At 35.3% G+C, this 16,297-nt stretch overlaps 1 protein-coding gene across 1 annotated transcript in view; it reads right to left on the bottom strand.

Moving 5' to 3' along the window:
• Positions 1-16,297, bottom strand: part of DNAJC15 (DnaJ heat shock protein family (Hsp40) member C15) — a 53,484-nt gene that overhangs the window by 14,949 nt on the left and 22,238 nt on the right. Inside the window, exons 3-4 of the mRNA XM_074299172.1 lie at positions 15,070-15,143; positions 4,698-4,774 (exon numbers count right to left, since the gene is read on the bottom strand). Coding sequence (XP_074155273.1) covers positions 4,698-4,774; positions 15,070-15,143 — 151 coding nt within the window. The remainder of the gene's footprint in view (positions 1-4,697; positions 4,775-15,069; positions 15,144-16,297) is intronic.

Here is a 16,297-nt window from a genome sequence, read left to right on the forward strand (position 1 = left end):
ACTAACTGTGTGACCTTGGGCAAAGACAAACTTCTTTAAAATACCATCCAGGGTTCTTCTGATAATCAAAAGGAATAATCTATGTAAATTGCTATGTAAAATATATAATGGTGCTATATAATTTGAACAATTAAGGATCTAGGTTCAATGTTAGTGAAAAGGATGAGCACTTTTCTTTTGAAATACCAATTGAGTTATATTTTTTCTCAATTACATGTAAAAAAAAACCCACTTATTTTTTTTTAATTTTGAGTTCTAAATTCTCTCCTTCCTCTGTCTTGAGAAAGCAAGCAATTTTATATAAATTATAAATATGCAGTCATTCAAGACTTTATTTCTATTTTAGCCACATTACAAAATAAAAAATGGACCAAAAACACCAAAACAAAGCAAAAAAAAAATAGTTTTTAAAAGTATGCTTTGATTTGCATTCAGACTCCATCAGTTCTTTCTCTGGAGGTGGACAGCATTTTTCAACATAAGTCCTTCAGAACTGTCTTAGATCATTTTATTGTTGGGAATAGCTAAGTCTATCAAAGTTGATCATTGTCAAATATTACTGTTATTATGTATAATGTTCTGGTTCTGCTCATTTCACTTTCTATCAGTTCATATAAATCTTCCCAATTTTTGTGAAAGTATCCTGCTCATCATTTCTTATAGTACAATAGTATACCATCATAATCATATACTAGAACTGTTCAGTCATTCCCCAATTAATGAATATCCTCTCAATTTCCCATTCTTTGCCATCACAAAAAGAGTTTTGATAAATTGTGTGTGTTTGTGTGTGTGTGTGTGTGTGTGTGTGTGTGTGTATGTGTGTGTTGGTTAGATCAGTTTACAATACCAGCAACGGGAGTACATTCCTTTCGACTAATATAAATCTATCAAGGCTAGAAACAACATTGTAAAAGTCACTAAGCTGAATGCAGGGTCACTTGAAGTCAGAAGCTTTGAGCTTGACATGACTATGATATTTGCAATGACCATTTATTATCCCTAGGTCTCTGCTTTCTCATTTGTGAAATGACACTGTACTATATGACCTGAAATCCTTTCCATCTCTAGATCCATGATCTTATTTATGGCCCTTTCAGCTCTAATCCCATGACCCTATGAAATGCAGAGGGAATGCTAGGTCCTAGTCCAGCTCTGATGCTTCCTAAATGATGTTTAATCAATCAATGAATATTAAGTATATATTATGTGCCACAACCTATGCTAAGTACTTTGCTAAGTATGGGGGTACAAAGAGAAAATGTGAGACAGTCCCCGTTCATACTCCAATGGGGCACATAACAGATCAATGATCAATCAACATTTATTAAGTATGCATCATGTACCAGACATTGTGCAAAATTCTAAAAATACAAAAAGATGTAAAAGACAGTTCTTACCCTCAAGGATTTTATAATCTAATGGAGAGAGAATCTGCAAACAGATACATACAAAACATGCTATATACAGTATAAATGAGAAATAATTAACTGAGCAGAAGTACTAGAATTAAGAGAGGTTGGAAAAGATTTCCTGGAAAAGATGGGATTTTAGTTAAAATTAAAGGAAGCCAAGGAATTCAGGAAATAGAGATGAAGTGGGAGAGCCTAAAGCCAGGAAAAAGAGTGAGTGTCTTTTTTTTTCATGAAATAGCCAGAAGGCTAGTGTTATTATAATAATAGCAGGAAGGAATAAAGTACAAGAAGACTAGAAAGTTAAGACAAAGCTAGATTATTAAAGGCTTTGAAAGCCATACAGAAGGATCTGTATTTGATCCTGAAAGGCATAGGAAATCACACTGGATTTTATTAAGTAGTTGGTGGCATAATTGACCCTGCATTTTAGCAAAATGATTTTAAATTTATTGCTGAATTGAAAATGGACTGGAGTAAAGAAAGACTTGGGGCAGACAGATATACCAGCGGTTGTTACAACATCCAGATGTGAGGAGATAAGTGTGCACTAGAGTGGAGCATGTCAGAGAAGAGAAGAACATATTGAGAGATGTTGCAAAGGTGAAAGCAACAGGCCTTGGCAACAACTTGGATAGAAAGGATCCGAGACAGTAAGGAGTCCAACGTGATTTCTAGGTTATGACTCTGAGAAACTAGAAGGATCTTGTAATAGGGCCAGGACCAACCTTAAACCTAAATCACTCTGGCTCTCATTGACTGACCAACAATAGGTCCTGGGCAGGTCCCAATTGGTCCTTTTTTGGGTCCTGATTAGCTCAGAGCAAATGTAAAAATAACAATTGGTTTCTGTTCTGGCCAGAAACCCCAAGGGCTTCTCCTCCCAGACTGACTTTTTTTTTTTGATTAAGCAAAATAAGTCATTCTCTTTTCTTAGCAATGGGCCCTTACTCTAGTCAAGCTGAGACCTGATAAAGACAAGAGCTTAAAAAGGCCCAGGTCTCCCACCTTCACTCTCCTGATCTGCACCTGGCCATTGGATCTGCATGACTCCACAGGAGAGAATGAGGCCCCATGACCTTGCCCAGTCCTGCCTCACTCAAGTCCAACTCACTTGCATGACAAGGTGTCATGGGTCCTCCTTGGGACTGAAGAACGAATGGGAGCCCAGGGCCCAGGCCCGAGAGACCCCAGGGTTAGAGGGCAGGACCTGGAGGAGGATCCAGCCAAGGAGATAGCAAATAGGGAAGTGAGCCAGGAGGGAGTAGTCCCCAAAGTCGAGAGAGAAGAGAATATCAAGATAAGGATGATCAACAATATTATGCTACAAAGAAATTAAACAGAATGAAGATGGAGAAAAGGTCATTGGACTGTTGCTGCTTAAGCTCTGTTCCTCCATTTCTTAACCTCTAAATAAAAAAGTCTAACTACTACAGGTAAGCATGTCTAAGGCACAGATCAAATTTATTTTGGCAAAAAGAGCCCTAAAAAGTAGGGGCTATGGAGAGACTTACATGAACTGAAGCTAAGTGAGCAGAACCAAGAGAACATTGTACAAAGTAACAACAAGACAACAAGTGATGATCAATTCTGAAGGACATGGCTCTCTTCAACACTACAGTAATTCAAGGCACTTCCAATAGACTTGGCATAGAGAGCACCATCTGCATCCAGAGAAAAAATTATGGAGACTGAATATAGATTAAAGCATACTATTTTCACCCCCCCCTTTTTTTTGTTTGCTTTTTTTTTTCTTTTGCAATTTCTTTTCCTTTTGGATCTGGTTTTTCTTGTGCAGCATGATAATCATGGAAATATGAATAGAAGAATTGCACGCTTAACATATATTGGATTGTTTGCTGTGCACAGGGTTTTTGCAGGGATGAATGTTGAAAACTATTGAAAACATGTACTTTGAAAATAAAAAGCTATTATAAAAGTAGGGGCTAGATGAAAATTTTATGTTCAAGGAAACACAGAAGAGAAGAAACAAGAAAAGAAATGGAGGATGAATGATATCAAAAGAATGACAACAAAAAAACCAATCAACAAAAACAAAAACAAAATAATCAAAAACATAACAAGTAAAATGTATAAGAAGCCTTATAAGTACAGATTGTTATCAGATGAACAATATGAAGTTTGGGTTTAGGTTTTTTTTTTCCCTACTAGAGCAGCATCCTTAAATGTGGGTCTATGAAATTGTTTTTTAAATATTTTGATATATATTTTGATATGTGTTTTATTTTATGAATTTAAGAACATGATTCTGAGAAATCCAAAGGCTTCACCAAATTGCCAAAGGGATTCCTGACACAAAAATGGAGAAGAACACTTGGGCTAGAGAGTGTCAATAAAGTTAAGATATATCAAGAAGAACAAGATTTAATCTGGAGAAAGATCAAAATCTAGCTGAAATTTTAACTCCCAAGAAACCAGTATTTTAAGACTTCATAAAACTGGCCCATTATCTCCACTGAAACCCTTATTTAAAAAAACATACCAAATTTGTGAGAGTTTCCCACAGTTCCAGTAAACCAGAATAACCATAGGGCAATCATTAATTCTTTGTCCTCCTCTAATCCAATCAAGAGTCCAGTTGATTTGACCTCAGCAGCAGTGTTAGTGTTGATACCATTCTCTCCATCCACATAGATACTTATTCTAGGGTATTTCTTTTTGCCCAGACTACTGAAAAAGCTTCATAATTGGTCTTCCTGCTTCCAGTTTCACTTCTCTCCAATACATTTTCAATAAATCTGGAAAAAATAATCTTTCCTAGGCATATGTGTGAATTGTGTCATTCTCTTGGACAGAAGTATACTCTCATAATGTAAAAACCACTATGAAATTCCTTGTTTTCTCTCTTTTATAAATAACAAATGAGAACTAAGATGAAATAGATGCAAAGAAAATATGGTGCATATTAAAGGAGGCTAGGAAATTTTTTTTAGCAAGATTCCACAAGCAAACTGTGATATATCATATCTCAAAGTCCAATAGTGAACTCAGTAAGCATTCAAAGTACCAGAATAAGTGAAATTTTGCCTATTTCTGAAGGTTTATTTCAACAGCTGCAGATTTTTGTCCTTAAGGCACGAAGCCAGATTTTTTGATTGTTTATATTTTCTGCTGTAAGTAGACGCCCGGATTTGATATTTCAAAATATAAACATTCAAAACATCTCTCATCCCTCCAATTTTGAAATATAAGATACATTTTCTCCTTTTTTCAAAGGGCAAACCTGGTCACAGAAGAAAAACAATACTTATGCAATACACCTACCTTATGCCTAAAATAAGACTAGCTTCTCGCCTACTCATTTTCTGCTCAAATCCTCCTTTATAGTAGGATGAAAGGCTCTGTACAGGAAAGAGAGAGCAGGAAATAATTAGTTCCATGCATGAGGTGGCATGACCTCAATCCCATCAGATAGCTATAGGAAAAATAATGCATTTTTTTCCTAGAATTCAACTTCAGATTGTGAAATAGCCATAAAACAATGCTCATTTTAAAGCAACTATGTCAAGGTGAAAACTGTAGCACTAAAAAGACCAGAATTTAAGAACACCTCAAAGAACCAAGCTGTATCAATTGACACAGTGCATTTTTTTTATTCAGATGTCAAATGGAAATAAAGAATAGTATGAAAAATTTTTTATTTCCAAGTAATATATCTGCTTTTAATTATTTGCATTTAAAATGGATCTGCACAGATAAGAGGAAGAAATATTTAGTATCAAATATACTCCTTTGAACCATTTTAAGAATTGTTTTTACATACTTTTCCTTTGTGCATTTGCCAGAAATAGGTTTTTGTTTTCTTTTTCAAAGCTGTTATACTTCGTAGGGTTACGACTGGGGCACTGTAGCTGAAGAAAGATTCATACTTTCATGGTAGCTCTAACTTTTTATTTACCCCTTGACTGATCTCCTGTATAGCCCTCTCAGATGGCATACAGCTTTCACTAAGCAACACCTTGACATTTTCTTGTCAAACGGGAGAGTATTTGACTTTTGCTTTGGGTTGTTTTCTGAAAGACTCTGAATGTATGGATGGAAGGTGCTCAGGACAGTTACAAACTTGGATCTCTTAACACTGGCACCAGAAGCCTGGGTCACTCTAGGCTTCTCTGTAGATTTCAAAACCAGAGTTTCATTCAGACGCCTACGTGACCCTCCATTACTTCTGAGTTCTCTATGGTTCTGAAAAGTAGTCCTAACTAGGTTTCACTTTTGCTTTACATACCTCAAGGAAAGGTACATCGAGGGGTATAAAATAATTGCCCCAGCTATACATTTTTAAAATAGTAATTTTACATCCTTCAACATCACTGCTATCATTGCTTCTTAGTATTGTCTTTTTCCAAGTGAAAGAATCTACTTAACAAGTATTTGTTTTTGGTGTCTATTGCCAATCAAAATTTCAGGCCAAATCTGTCTGATTTGTTTGACATTAATTGAATAAATTTACAGTGTGTCTAGCATGGCAGCAATTGCTCATCAGCTGTTATATATACACCAGGAATGAATGTATTCTGACAATTTTCAATAAAAGAATCCCAAGACAAGAATGCTAGATAAAACTTGTCCTGAAACAGATTTCACTCCCTTTCATATTTCAGGTCAAAGTGAAGGTATCTCATTATATCTAAGAATCAATTATATGGCTTAGTTTTATTGAGTAAAGGACAGTGCTTCAGGAGCTATTCCACATACTTTTTTAATCTTAAATTTCTTCCACCATAGAAGCAAAGAGTTGGAAAATGAGTATATGCCCATCAATTGAAGAATGGCAGAAGTGGTTTTGGTATATGAAGATAATGGAATATTGTTCCATTAAAAAAAATCATGAATAAGCTGATTTTAGAAAGGTCTAGAAAGATTTACATGAACTAAGCATCAGAACCAGGAATACATTGTATGTAATAACAGCAAGAATGTGTGATGATCAATTATGAAAGATTTGATTCTTCTCAGTGATTCAGTGATCCAATGAAATCTCAATAGATTTTGGACAGAAAATGTCATCTGCATGCAGAAAAAAGAAATAAAGAAACCATGTAAATCAACAAATGCTATGTACACTTCTTTTTTCTGTGTTTTTTTTAAATCTCTCCCATAGTTTTCCCCTTTTGCTCTGATTTTTCTCTCCCAATGTGATTCATAAAGCAAAGTATTGTTAAAAATAAATTTACCAGGAAAAAAAGGAAAAACAAATGAAAATGAAAAACAAAAAACAATGAATTTTTCTAATTCCTCTAATGTAAATGGCTATTTACATGGGATAGTAATTGCCTGTTACTCACTGGTCATAAGCATTTGTTCATTTCTAATTGCATTGATTTCTGAAGCACTGATTCACTAAATAAAATTAGAACTAAAGAAAGGAGACTTGTCTTGATGACATAGGTTATAGAATATTCAGTAGGACCAGATGAATATGTAATGATATAAACCTGTTTCAATAGGCCTCCCACTGCATGAGAAGCAGATGAACCATCTTTTCCTTTCGGTTATTTTGGCTTTTCATCTCTTTTATCATGAATTTGGGTCTGACACATACTGTGTTGTTTATTACCTTTTAGATTATCGGCTATAAAAGGAACTTCAATGATCTACTAAGGATCACTGAAATCAGATGAGGAATATTCTTCCTCATGCATGACAATTATAGATACATCATTAAATTTCCTATATGTAAATTTGTCATGAATTTGGATGGGCCATTTCTTATTAGTTCTAAAAGCTGTTCATAAAAAAGTCTTTTAGACATTTTATCAGCAAGCATGCAAGCAAAGCTATATTATTATGATAATCTAACTATAAATTCTGAAAAAACTGTAAAATTGGGAAATAAACAATAATTTAGTCAAATAGTAGAAACTACATATAAGGATAAAATTCAATAACTATATTATTCATAAGGTTTTATAAACATTTGATGAATTCTGCTCCAGGGGGAAATGACTAATATAAGCAAAGAAATAACCCAATAGAAATTAATGTTGAAGAATTTATTTTCATTTGCAACAGATGTATCAAGTACTTAAGTATTTGAAGCATTTAATCCTTATTGGTAGAACCACATTCTATTTCTTTTATTATGTGAATGCTAAAGAACATAGATATGAACATTGTCCCTGGTTTAAATAATCCTAAAGAAATCATTCACCAGAAAATGATCTCCTTTTTAACCATGAAGCTTAGGTCCCCTGACCTAAGAGGGTCACCTCTGCAGAGTAGAAAAGAGGCTGTTCCCTCCAATGTACTCATTCTATAAATGAACAAACTAAAATTCAAGGAGACTTGACTTGTCCACAGACACACAAGACAGCAAGAATTGCCAGGGGGGAGGGAGGGGAGGAGAAAGAAGTCTTGAAGTCAGTCTCTGACTTCAGCATCAGCACTATTTCCAATGCATCGAATTTGTCAAACATGGATTGATAAAGAAAAGGAAAGAAGTGGCAAAATATGGTAAAGACAGGTTGGGGAAATGTAGGTCAAAAGGAAGCAAAAGAGGGATTAAGATGTAACTGGCAAGAAAGATCTGTTTTTGTGGTGAATCAATAATGACAGCTGTTGAGAAATACCTACTGACGGTTAACAAGACAGACAGGTAAGGATTTGGGGACAGGAAGATGGAGGGGAACAGGTGCTCAGTGATTAGGAATGATGTTGAGGGGGCAATAAATTGGAAAGAAAAAGAAAAGAATTCTCATAATAAAGATATTATTTTGGGACACATAGCTACATTAACCTTAAAATATTATCGTCAGTATTTTTCCATTAATAGATCTCCTTCCTCGCTCCTCTAATTTGTGCATGATATGACCTTTTAGATCTACATTCTGAATACATTTGGAGCTCACTGTGAAATAACATGCTTAAAGTACTTTATAAATCTTCAATCACTACATAAATGCTAGCCATTATTATTGCTCTTGTTGTGGTTCTTCTTGGGTGTAAATGATGACCCAAACCCAATTTCTACCTAACTGCTTTCCACTTCTGAGATGGTCTTTGGGTTTAGCAAACACTAAGCTACTCTTCATTTGCTTCCATATATTATTTACTTAATCTGTTCCACAATTGACTTTTTCATTTTTTACCCAGTACCAGTTAGCACTGATGATTACTGATTTATAATTTCAAATTTCACATTGTTCCCATTTTTTTATCATATTCCTTGAGAGAATTATATACACAATAAATGTGAATATACATATATATGCATATGTGTATATGCATACATATGTGTATGTGTATAAAGATATAGATAGAGATTACTGGGATAGTTCTAGTCAGACTGCTTAGCTGAAGGGAGAGGTGACAGTGTCCTGTAGTAACTGGGATCACATCACCCTAACCACAATATTATGGTTAGGAATCAGAAAGGGTCCAACTCTTTACCATGGGTAAAAATGCATACATGGCAAGGAATTAACAATAAACTCCTGTTTGCCAGTATTAAGTTAGAAAGGTGAAGAGGAGTTATTAAGTCACAGTCTGTCTGCATGGCCAGATCAAATTTCATGTCCCACCCCCACCAAAAGGATCTGTCTACAGCCTTCTCTTTTCTCAAGGCAGTCTCATTAGCTTTACAGGATTCCATTATCATCTTTCTGTAGCCGATTTCCAACACTATATATCCAGCCCTATTCTTTCTCTCCTCGGTTCTAAATAAATGTGTGCTAAGTTCCTTAAACTCAACAAAGGCAGAATACAACTTCATAGCTTTCCCTTCAAACTCACCCCTCTTCTCAAGTTCCAAATTTATGTCCACACTAACATCATCCTTTCAACCTCCCAGGCTCACAAGCTCATAATTATTGCAAGCTCTTTGATTTCCCTCACCCACATAACCAATCATGTGCCAAATCTTGTCATGTCTGTCTCTATCCCTTCTTTTACATACTTCCCCTTACCTCCTCTCACAAGGCTAGTTTTAGTAAAGAACTTTATTACTTCTTGCCTAAATTATTACCATTACAGACTTGTCCCACCTTTCCTCTTCCCAATTTATTCTCCACATTAGAAGTTCTCAATCTTGTTGGTCTTAGGGTCCCACACTCTCAAAAAACTACTGAGACATTCCCAAAGAGGTGTTTTTTTTTAATGTGGGTTACAAATCTTTTTTATATTAGAAATTAAAATATCTTTGTATTACTACCTTATTTCATCAAAATTTCATATTACTATGAAAATAGCTTTGATCTTGTGAACCCCCATAAAAGGTTTCTGGAGGGTCACAGATCACATTTTGAGAGTCATTGCTCTAGTATAATGCCTGGCACATAGTAGGAATTAGTAAGCACTAAATGAATAAATGTAGTTAATATTTATGTCCATTTACTACATACTACATACCGTGCTAGACCATGCTATTATTGTCCTCATTTTGCAGATGAAGAAATTGATGCAAACAGAAGTGAAGGGAATTACCCACAATCAGAACTAGTTAAGTATCTGAAGCCAGATTTGAACTCAGGTTTTCTTGACTCTAGGCACAGGGTCTCCTTGCTGTCCATATGGAGCTGCCAAAGTGATACCCTAAAGCACTGTCCTGATTACATCACTTTCCTACTGAATAAAAAATCCTTCAAAGATTTTATAAATAAATTTATAAATAAATTTTATCAATAAATTGGAGCATTTATTGAGTTTGTGTCAGGGGGCTGACATGATCAAACCTGTATTTTGTTAGGTATGTGGGGAATGGACTGGAATGAAGAGACCCTTGAGGCAAGATGTTTCATAATAACAACAATTTCTGTTTTTCATCTATGTTACAACTATGCTTAACATCTGGGATATAGGAAAGCAAGCTGTTTTAAGACTAATGGTCAAAAAGAGATATGTCAAATGTGTAGAATCCTTCTCACATTTTGGAAAATGTTTCTTCACTTCAGGAAACTGTGAAACTTTTCATTTTCAAACAATCTCTGTGTCAGATGTATGGCTTTTCATTACTCGTGCTATAGTCACAAACCCCAATAATGAAAGCTAGTAATTTGTCAATGCAGTTATCAATGTTGTTGTGATTATTTTTACTAAAAGGAGAATAAAAGGGGAAATACCACCGCCTTATGCATACACCACTTACCCAGCAATGGCCTATTCAAAGAAATATGACCAGAAATGGCTCTAAATTGTAAAACATTTGTCCGTTTATAAAAAAGATTAGTTTGCCATAACATAACTAATACAATTACTCTAAAAAAAAAATCACTCTGAGGTTATAAAACATATTTTAGAGATTCCAATAAGAGAGATGAGTGTGCTTACATTCCTCAGTCATACTGTTGCAAGCAGCTTCTCAGAGAAAAAAGAAGTCATTCTAAAGATAGGTAAGTAACCACTAGTATGGTTTGCAAAAATGTTTATACTGTATAACATATAATTTTAAATAGTGCGAAAACGTATTTGTACCACTGAATAGCATTTTAATGTCACACTGTTTAGACAGTGACTAAAGCCCAAAAGAATACAAGATAACAATTTTATATTTTAAGAAAGTAAACAGGAGACATACTTTTAACTTTTAATTATACTGGAACTATGAATAGACAACATAGGATAATTGGACATATTTAGGAAAATCTGAAGATAAATTGGGATATTTCCTGACAGTACTGAATCAAGGGAAATGTGAAGATATGCAGAATGGGACCATGAGAACCATTCTTTAACAGTGAGAAGAATAATCAGCTAATCCAATTTTTCTATTACCCCATACTGGTTCTCAAGAACTACATAAGACTACAGTCCCAACAAGAATGAATTTTTTAGACAATAGGTGTAATGTTCTTTTGGTTCGTTTTTTTGGGGATCACTGGAGGTCTTTGAGTAGCCTTCTTTCAGTTCAGTAATCACCACAAGAGTAGCCAGGGGTTAAAGTCCAAATCCTTTATTTTTCTCCTTGCCTGGGGCTGAGCAGCTTTCTTAGAGGCCTTCTGCAGTCTTGGTTTCAGTGGAGAAAATGAAGGAGGAGAGCCTGCCACCAGGAGCCTGACCATAGATCAACAGAATCTCTGTCCTTGGTTCTGAGAGCTTGAGCTCCTGCCCCCAGTCCTTTGTCTTCTCTGCCACTCTGTGTGAAGGTAGCTGAGGCTTTCAGCTTATATGCTCTACACTGAGTATAAACCAATCATTATATCACTAGGGAACTATTATTTGTTGTAAGATTAAATCAATCTTCCTGAACTAGAGAACTATTAAACATCATGCTAAACTAGATAACCATTGTCTCATCAATTCCACTTAATACCTTGTTTCAAGTTCAGAGTTCTGGCCCATAACAAATAGGTGTCATAGGAGATGGCTTCTGGGTGAGGAAGCCCCTGAAGCATCAGTCACTTTATCTCTGTATGACCTCAGGCAAGTCACTTAACCAATCTTTGTCAGTTTCTTCATGGCAGCACTTAGTACTGTGCCTGGCACAGAGGGGCAATAGATAAGATAATATTGTTCCCTTCTCTTTTCCCTGTCCCATTTTTGCTATTTAAAGTACCAAAGTGGACCTGGTAACTAGTCTTTCTGCTGCACAAATACTGATTTAAAAAAGCAACAAAAACAAAATACAAGTCCAAAATACTCTTTTGTAGTTACTGTTCTAAATGTAGTCAACTGAAAACAAATATAAAATTAGAAAAACAATCTTCTCAAGTACAAGATGGCAAAGGACAAGGTTTTTATAGTGCACCAGCATAAGATTTGGGAGTTACACTGCAAATTAATTTTAACTCACTTCCATTAAAATCTTAATTGGATAAATTCATGGTGTGAAGGTGCCTATGAGTTCCCTGAACCAAACCAAGGGAGCAAAAAGCAGATGAGGTCCTACATCAAGCTGAGAAGGTGAGTATGAGCCCCATTATGTCTGTCATGCTTCAATAAAGACAGGCCAAAATAAGTTTAGGAGGCTCATCCGTTTAGCCACAAAATAATGAATTTTCCAGTATCTTAAATAATTCTTAAAGATGAGGTCTTAAATTGTAGGATTCAAATCTTGCCAATTTCTCCTCTAGGACTGAATCTATGATCCTCTGATACCAGACTGTGTGTCTAGATGGGTACTATTACCATAGCAACATCAAGAAACTCTAGAAATGGAAAACAAAATAATTATGACTGTGGTATTCTGTTAAGAAATTCTAAGGGAACTGTTTATAATGCTACCAAGAAAGCTAAAAGGGGACTTAATTATGGTTTTAATTGTGTATATGAAGGAATAGGAGTGGTGACTACTGTTTCCAGAAAAGGAAGAATGAGGAGGGAAAATGAGATTAATTTGTTTTTAGTAGGGAAGTTAGAATTAATCAGAAGGAAATAGATTCAAATCCCATATTGGACACTTAGTTATTGTGTGACCCTGGATAAGTCCTTTAACTGTTTATGCCTGTTTTCATTTCCTGTAAAATTAAAAACAAAAAATTAAAAATGTTCAGGTATTATTATCCTCATTTCAGAGATAAGAAGATTGAGGTTCAGAAAAGGTAGTTTCTTGGCCAAGGACATACACTTCATAAGTGGCAGATTTGGAACTTAAATTCATGTCTACTGACTCATTCAATACAAATGAAGTTAAATGTACCTCCCTTCCTTCATTTAACAAGTCTTAACTTAATCATTTAACAATTGATTAAATTGTATATTACTGACTGGGATATATTCTCATCTTCTTATCAAGTCTAAAATGGGATGGGAATGGTTCATAACCTGGCATTGATGAAGTCCAGAATTGGTGGGTGGGGTGGGCAGAGAGAAACTGAAGAACTGATAAAAATTATTCTCTGGGGCAAGCAGGAAGGCTCTGATAATGAAGATCAGTTTAGTTCAGTGGTCCCATCCACTGGAGGTAATCCAATCAGAAATCTTAGTTATGTTAAGTCCCTGAAGCAAAATTTTCCCTATCAGGCAACTTATATAGCCCATGCCATAGTTATTGCCCTCCTTTGGGTCAGTCCACTCCAGCACTCTGCCATGTGGTGTCTTTCCCTTTCCCTTTCCCTTTTCCTTTTCCCCATGTCATGTAGCATCTCCTCTAATTCCACTATGCTTCTCAACTCTACTTCTCCTCTTTTAGCTAACTTCCTCTTTTAGGGTACAAAGTCCCTTTCAGTGTTTTAACCTGCCAGGTAAGGGTGTGCCCCACCCTCATGGGGTGTTCCCTTTCTATTGGGTAAGTGTGAGTTCCACTGAGGAGCTTGTCTTTCATATGCTCTCCCACTGTTTTTCATATTTATCATCCCAGTGTCTGCTGTGTTCCTCCATTTTGTCTATAATCTATCCCTCTAAATAAATCTTTTGCCAAAGAGAATGGCCACTGTGAATTCTTCATGTGACCTAATCTCAATTCTGGGTGCCTGTCATAATTTGGTGTCAAAGCCCACATCCTTTCAAGTTCAGAGTTCTGGCCCGTAACAAATAGGTGTCATAGGAGATGGCGTCTGGGTGAGGAAGGCTAAATCATCATCATATCATCCTAACATTTTTACTACACATGTAACCAATCAGTATCTATCCCTTCAATAACTTTTATAAAGGCTCCTTCCTTTCCACTCACAGAGCCACCCTTAAAGTTCAGTCCCTCATCATCCCAATTGAAATAGAATCCAAATTTGATCTCCTCAAATTAAACCTCTCCAATCCAAATTAACTTCCACATAAAGTGATTTTCAGAAACCAATGCTTCTAGGATCAAAGAAACCCTTCTCTCTGTCATTTAATGTTCTCTACTACCTGGGTCCCCCTTACCTTTCCAGAATTCTTATTTTTTATTCCCCACAGTACAGCTATTCTGGTCTATTTGCTATTCCATAGAAATGACTCTCTATCTTGGTGTCTTAGAATCATCTCTTCCCTCATCAATGACCATCAGAATCCTTAGTTTTTTTAAAGGCTCAATTTAAGTGCTGACCTCTATATGAAGTCTTTCCTGGTCTCCTCTGTACCTAGTATAGACCCTCCTCAAATTACCTGGTATTCATTTTGTTTACATTCAGCATATAACTGCATATGTATATAATCTCCAGAAGAGTTTTTGCATACTGAATACTTAGTACTATGCCTAGTACAAAGTTAGTGCTCAATAAATGCTTCTTGACTGACAGCAATAGTGTGAAAAATAATCCTTGAGATTATTAGAACTGAAAAGAGTTCTCAAAGAAACCTCCTAACAGCAGATGGCATTTGCTTTAAGGTTTGTATTATCTTTGATTCTCATTATTTCATCTGTTCTTCATAACCAGCCTGTGAGATAAATACCCCAAACATTGCTGATGACACAATTGAGACTTAGGTAACAGATTAGGTAACTTGCCCAGGTATACACAGCCACTAAATGGTAAAAGCATCTTTGAACACAAGTCTCTCCTCCATCCAAGCCCAGAGAGGAAGCAGAGCAAGATTATTTCTCGGCCAGAACATTGGGGTTGGATGAGAGATTAGAGTTCATCTAATCCAATCTCCCAATTTCAGTGCTGATTAAGTTAATCTGGCAAAGATGACCCAGCTAGTCAATGATTTAAGCAGTGAAGTAAGCAAACTTTTGCTAACAAGACAGTTAGAATTAAATGAGAATTGTTTAAGCTATTTCAAATTGTGGAAATATAGCCAAATGAGTGATCTCTAACCAAGCCATTCTAGGACTTACAGGAGATTGAATCTTCTTTGCAGTTTCTGTGATTACTTGTTCCAGAGGTTTCCAGATTTGAAATGCACAGCGACCTAAAAAAAAATTCATAAAAATAAATGGATTTTCTAAATATTAAAACACATAAAAGCCATCAAGATATTTATCAATGCATTTATTTTATAGCATATATTTTACTTTACACAAGTTATCTCCAAAGGTAGCAAAGATCAGACTTTATATTTAAAATATACATAAATAAGTTTGAATCACATAGTAAAAAAAGTCACCACTACCACCACCACCACAAACTACGGTTGGTGTAAGAAATAAATGAGTAATTTTAATAGAATTATTTCTAGAACAAAAAGCTAAGCAGAAACAACACTTCAAACATATTCTTATTCCCTTTCTTAAATAACAATTTATTATATTGTTTGAGGATTTTTTTAAGATATACACTAGGTAAGAGTCAAAATTAATTTTCTTTCACATTTTAGGGTATCAATTAGGCATATAACTTTATTATCTAAGTAGTGTACCTCTTATTTTTCAATCTGAATGTCTGCCTTCTGTCTCTTGAGAAAGTAAATTACAGATGGGAATTTCAAGGTCATTGGAAGGGCCCACAGCATTTTCCAGTTTTTTGTATCTACTTTTCTGAGACTCCAGTCTCACCAGAATACACATAGAGAGCTGTTGTTATTCATTTGCAAATGGATTGCTTCAGGGTGCAAAATACAGTGACAGAACTGGGGCAATCAAAGACCCAGCTCTACCCAAAAAAAAACAACAAAAAGCTTTCTCAACAAAGGAAAACATTAGATAAGGTTAGCCTCCAGCTCTATTTCTATCCACATTGTTGACCAAACCTTTAATCACATTCACTAGTGAATCTTTCATTCAATTTTACTCCCCATTAAAAAAAATAATAATAATAATTTCTAAATTGCCTTAAGACTATTTCAAACCTGGTACATGAAGACACTTAATGATAGCTTACCAGAACCTGAAAAAAGAAGATGGAAACTTGAACATGGGATACTCTAGACCCATTAAAAAAAAAAAATGTCATGAAGAACTAGAAGAGCCAATTTTTTAAAAAATCTGAGTATTATTTTCCTTACAGACTTTTACTTAAGGAATCCATAGGATGTAAGAAGTAGGTAATCCTTCAATATTATAATTAAAATAAACATTTGGTTACTTTGTCTTATACAGAACACAGGACCAGGCTCTCTAAAGTTTG

This window comes from Sminthopsis crassicaudata, chromosome 3 (assembly GCF_048593235.1).
Source record: "Sminthopsis crassicaudata isolate SCR6 chromosome 3, ASM4859323v1, whole genome shotgun sequence".
NCBI classification, from domain to species: domain Eukaryota; kingdom Metazoa; phylum Chordata; class Mammalia; order Dasyuromorphia; family Dasyuridae; genus Sminthopsis; species Sminthopsis crassicaudata.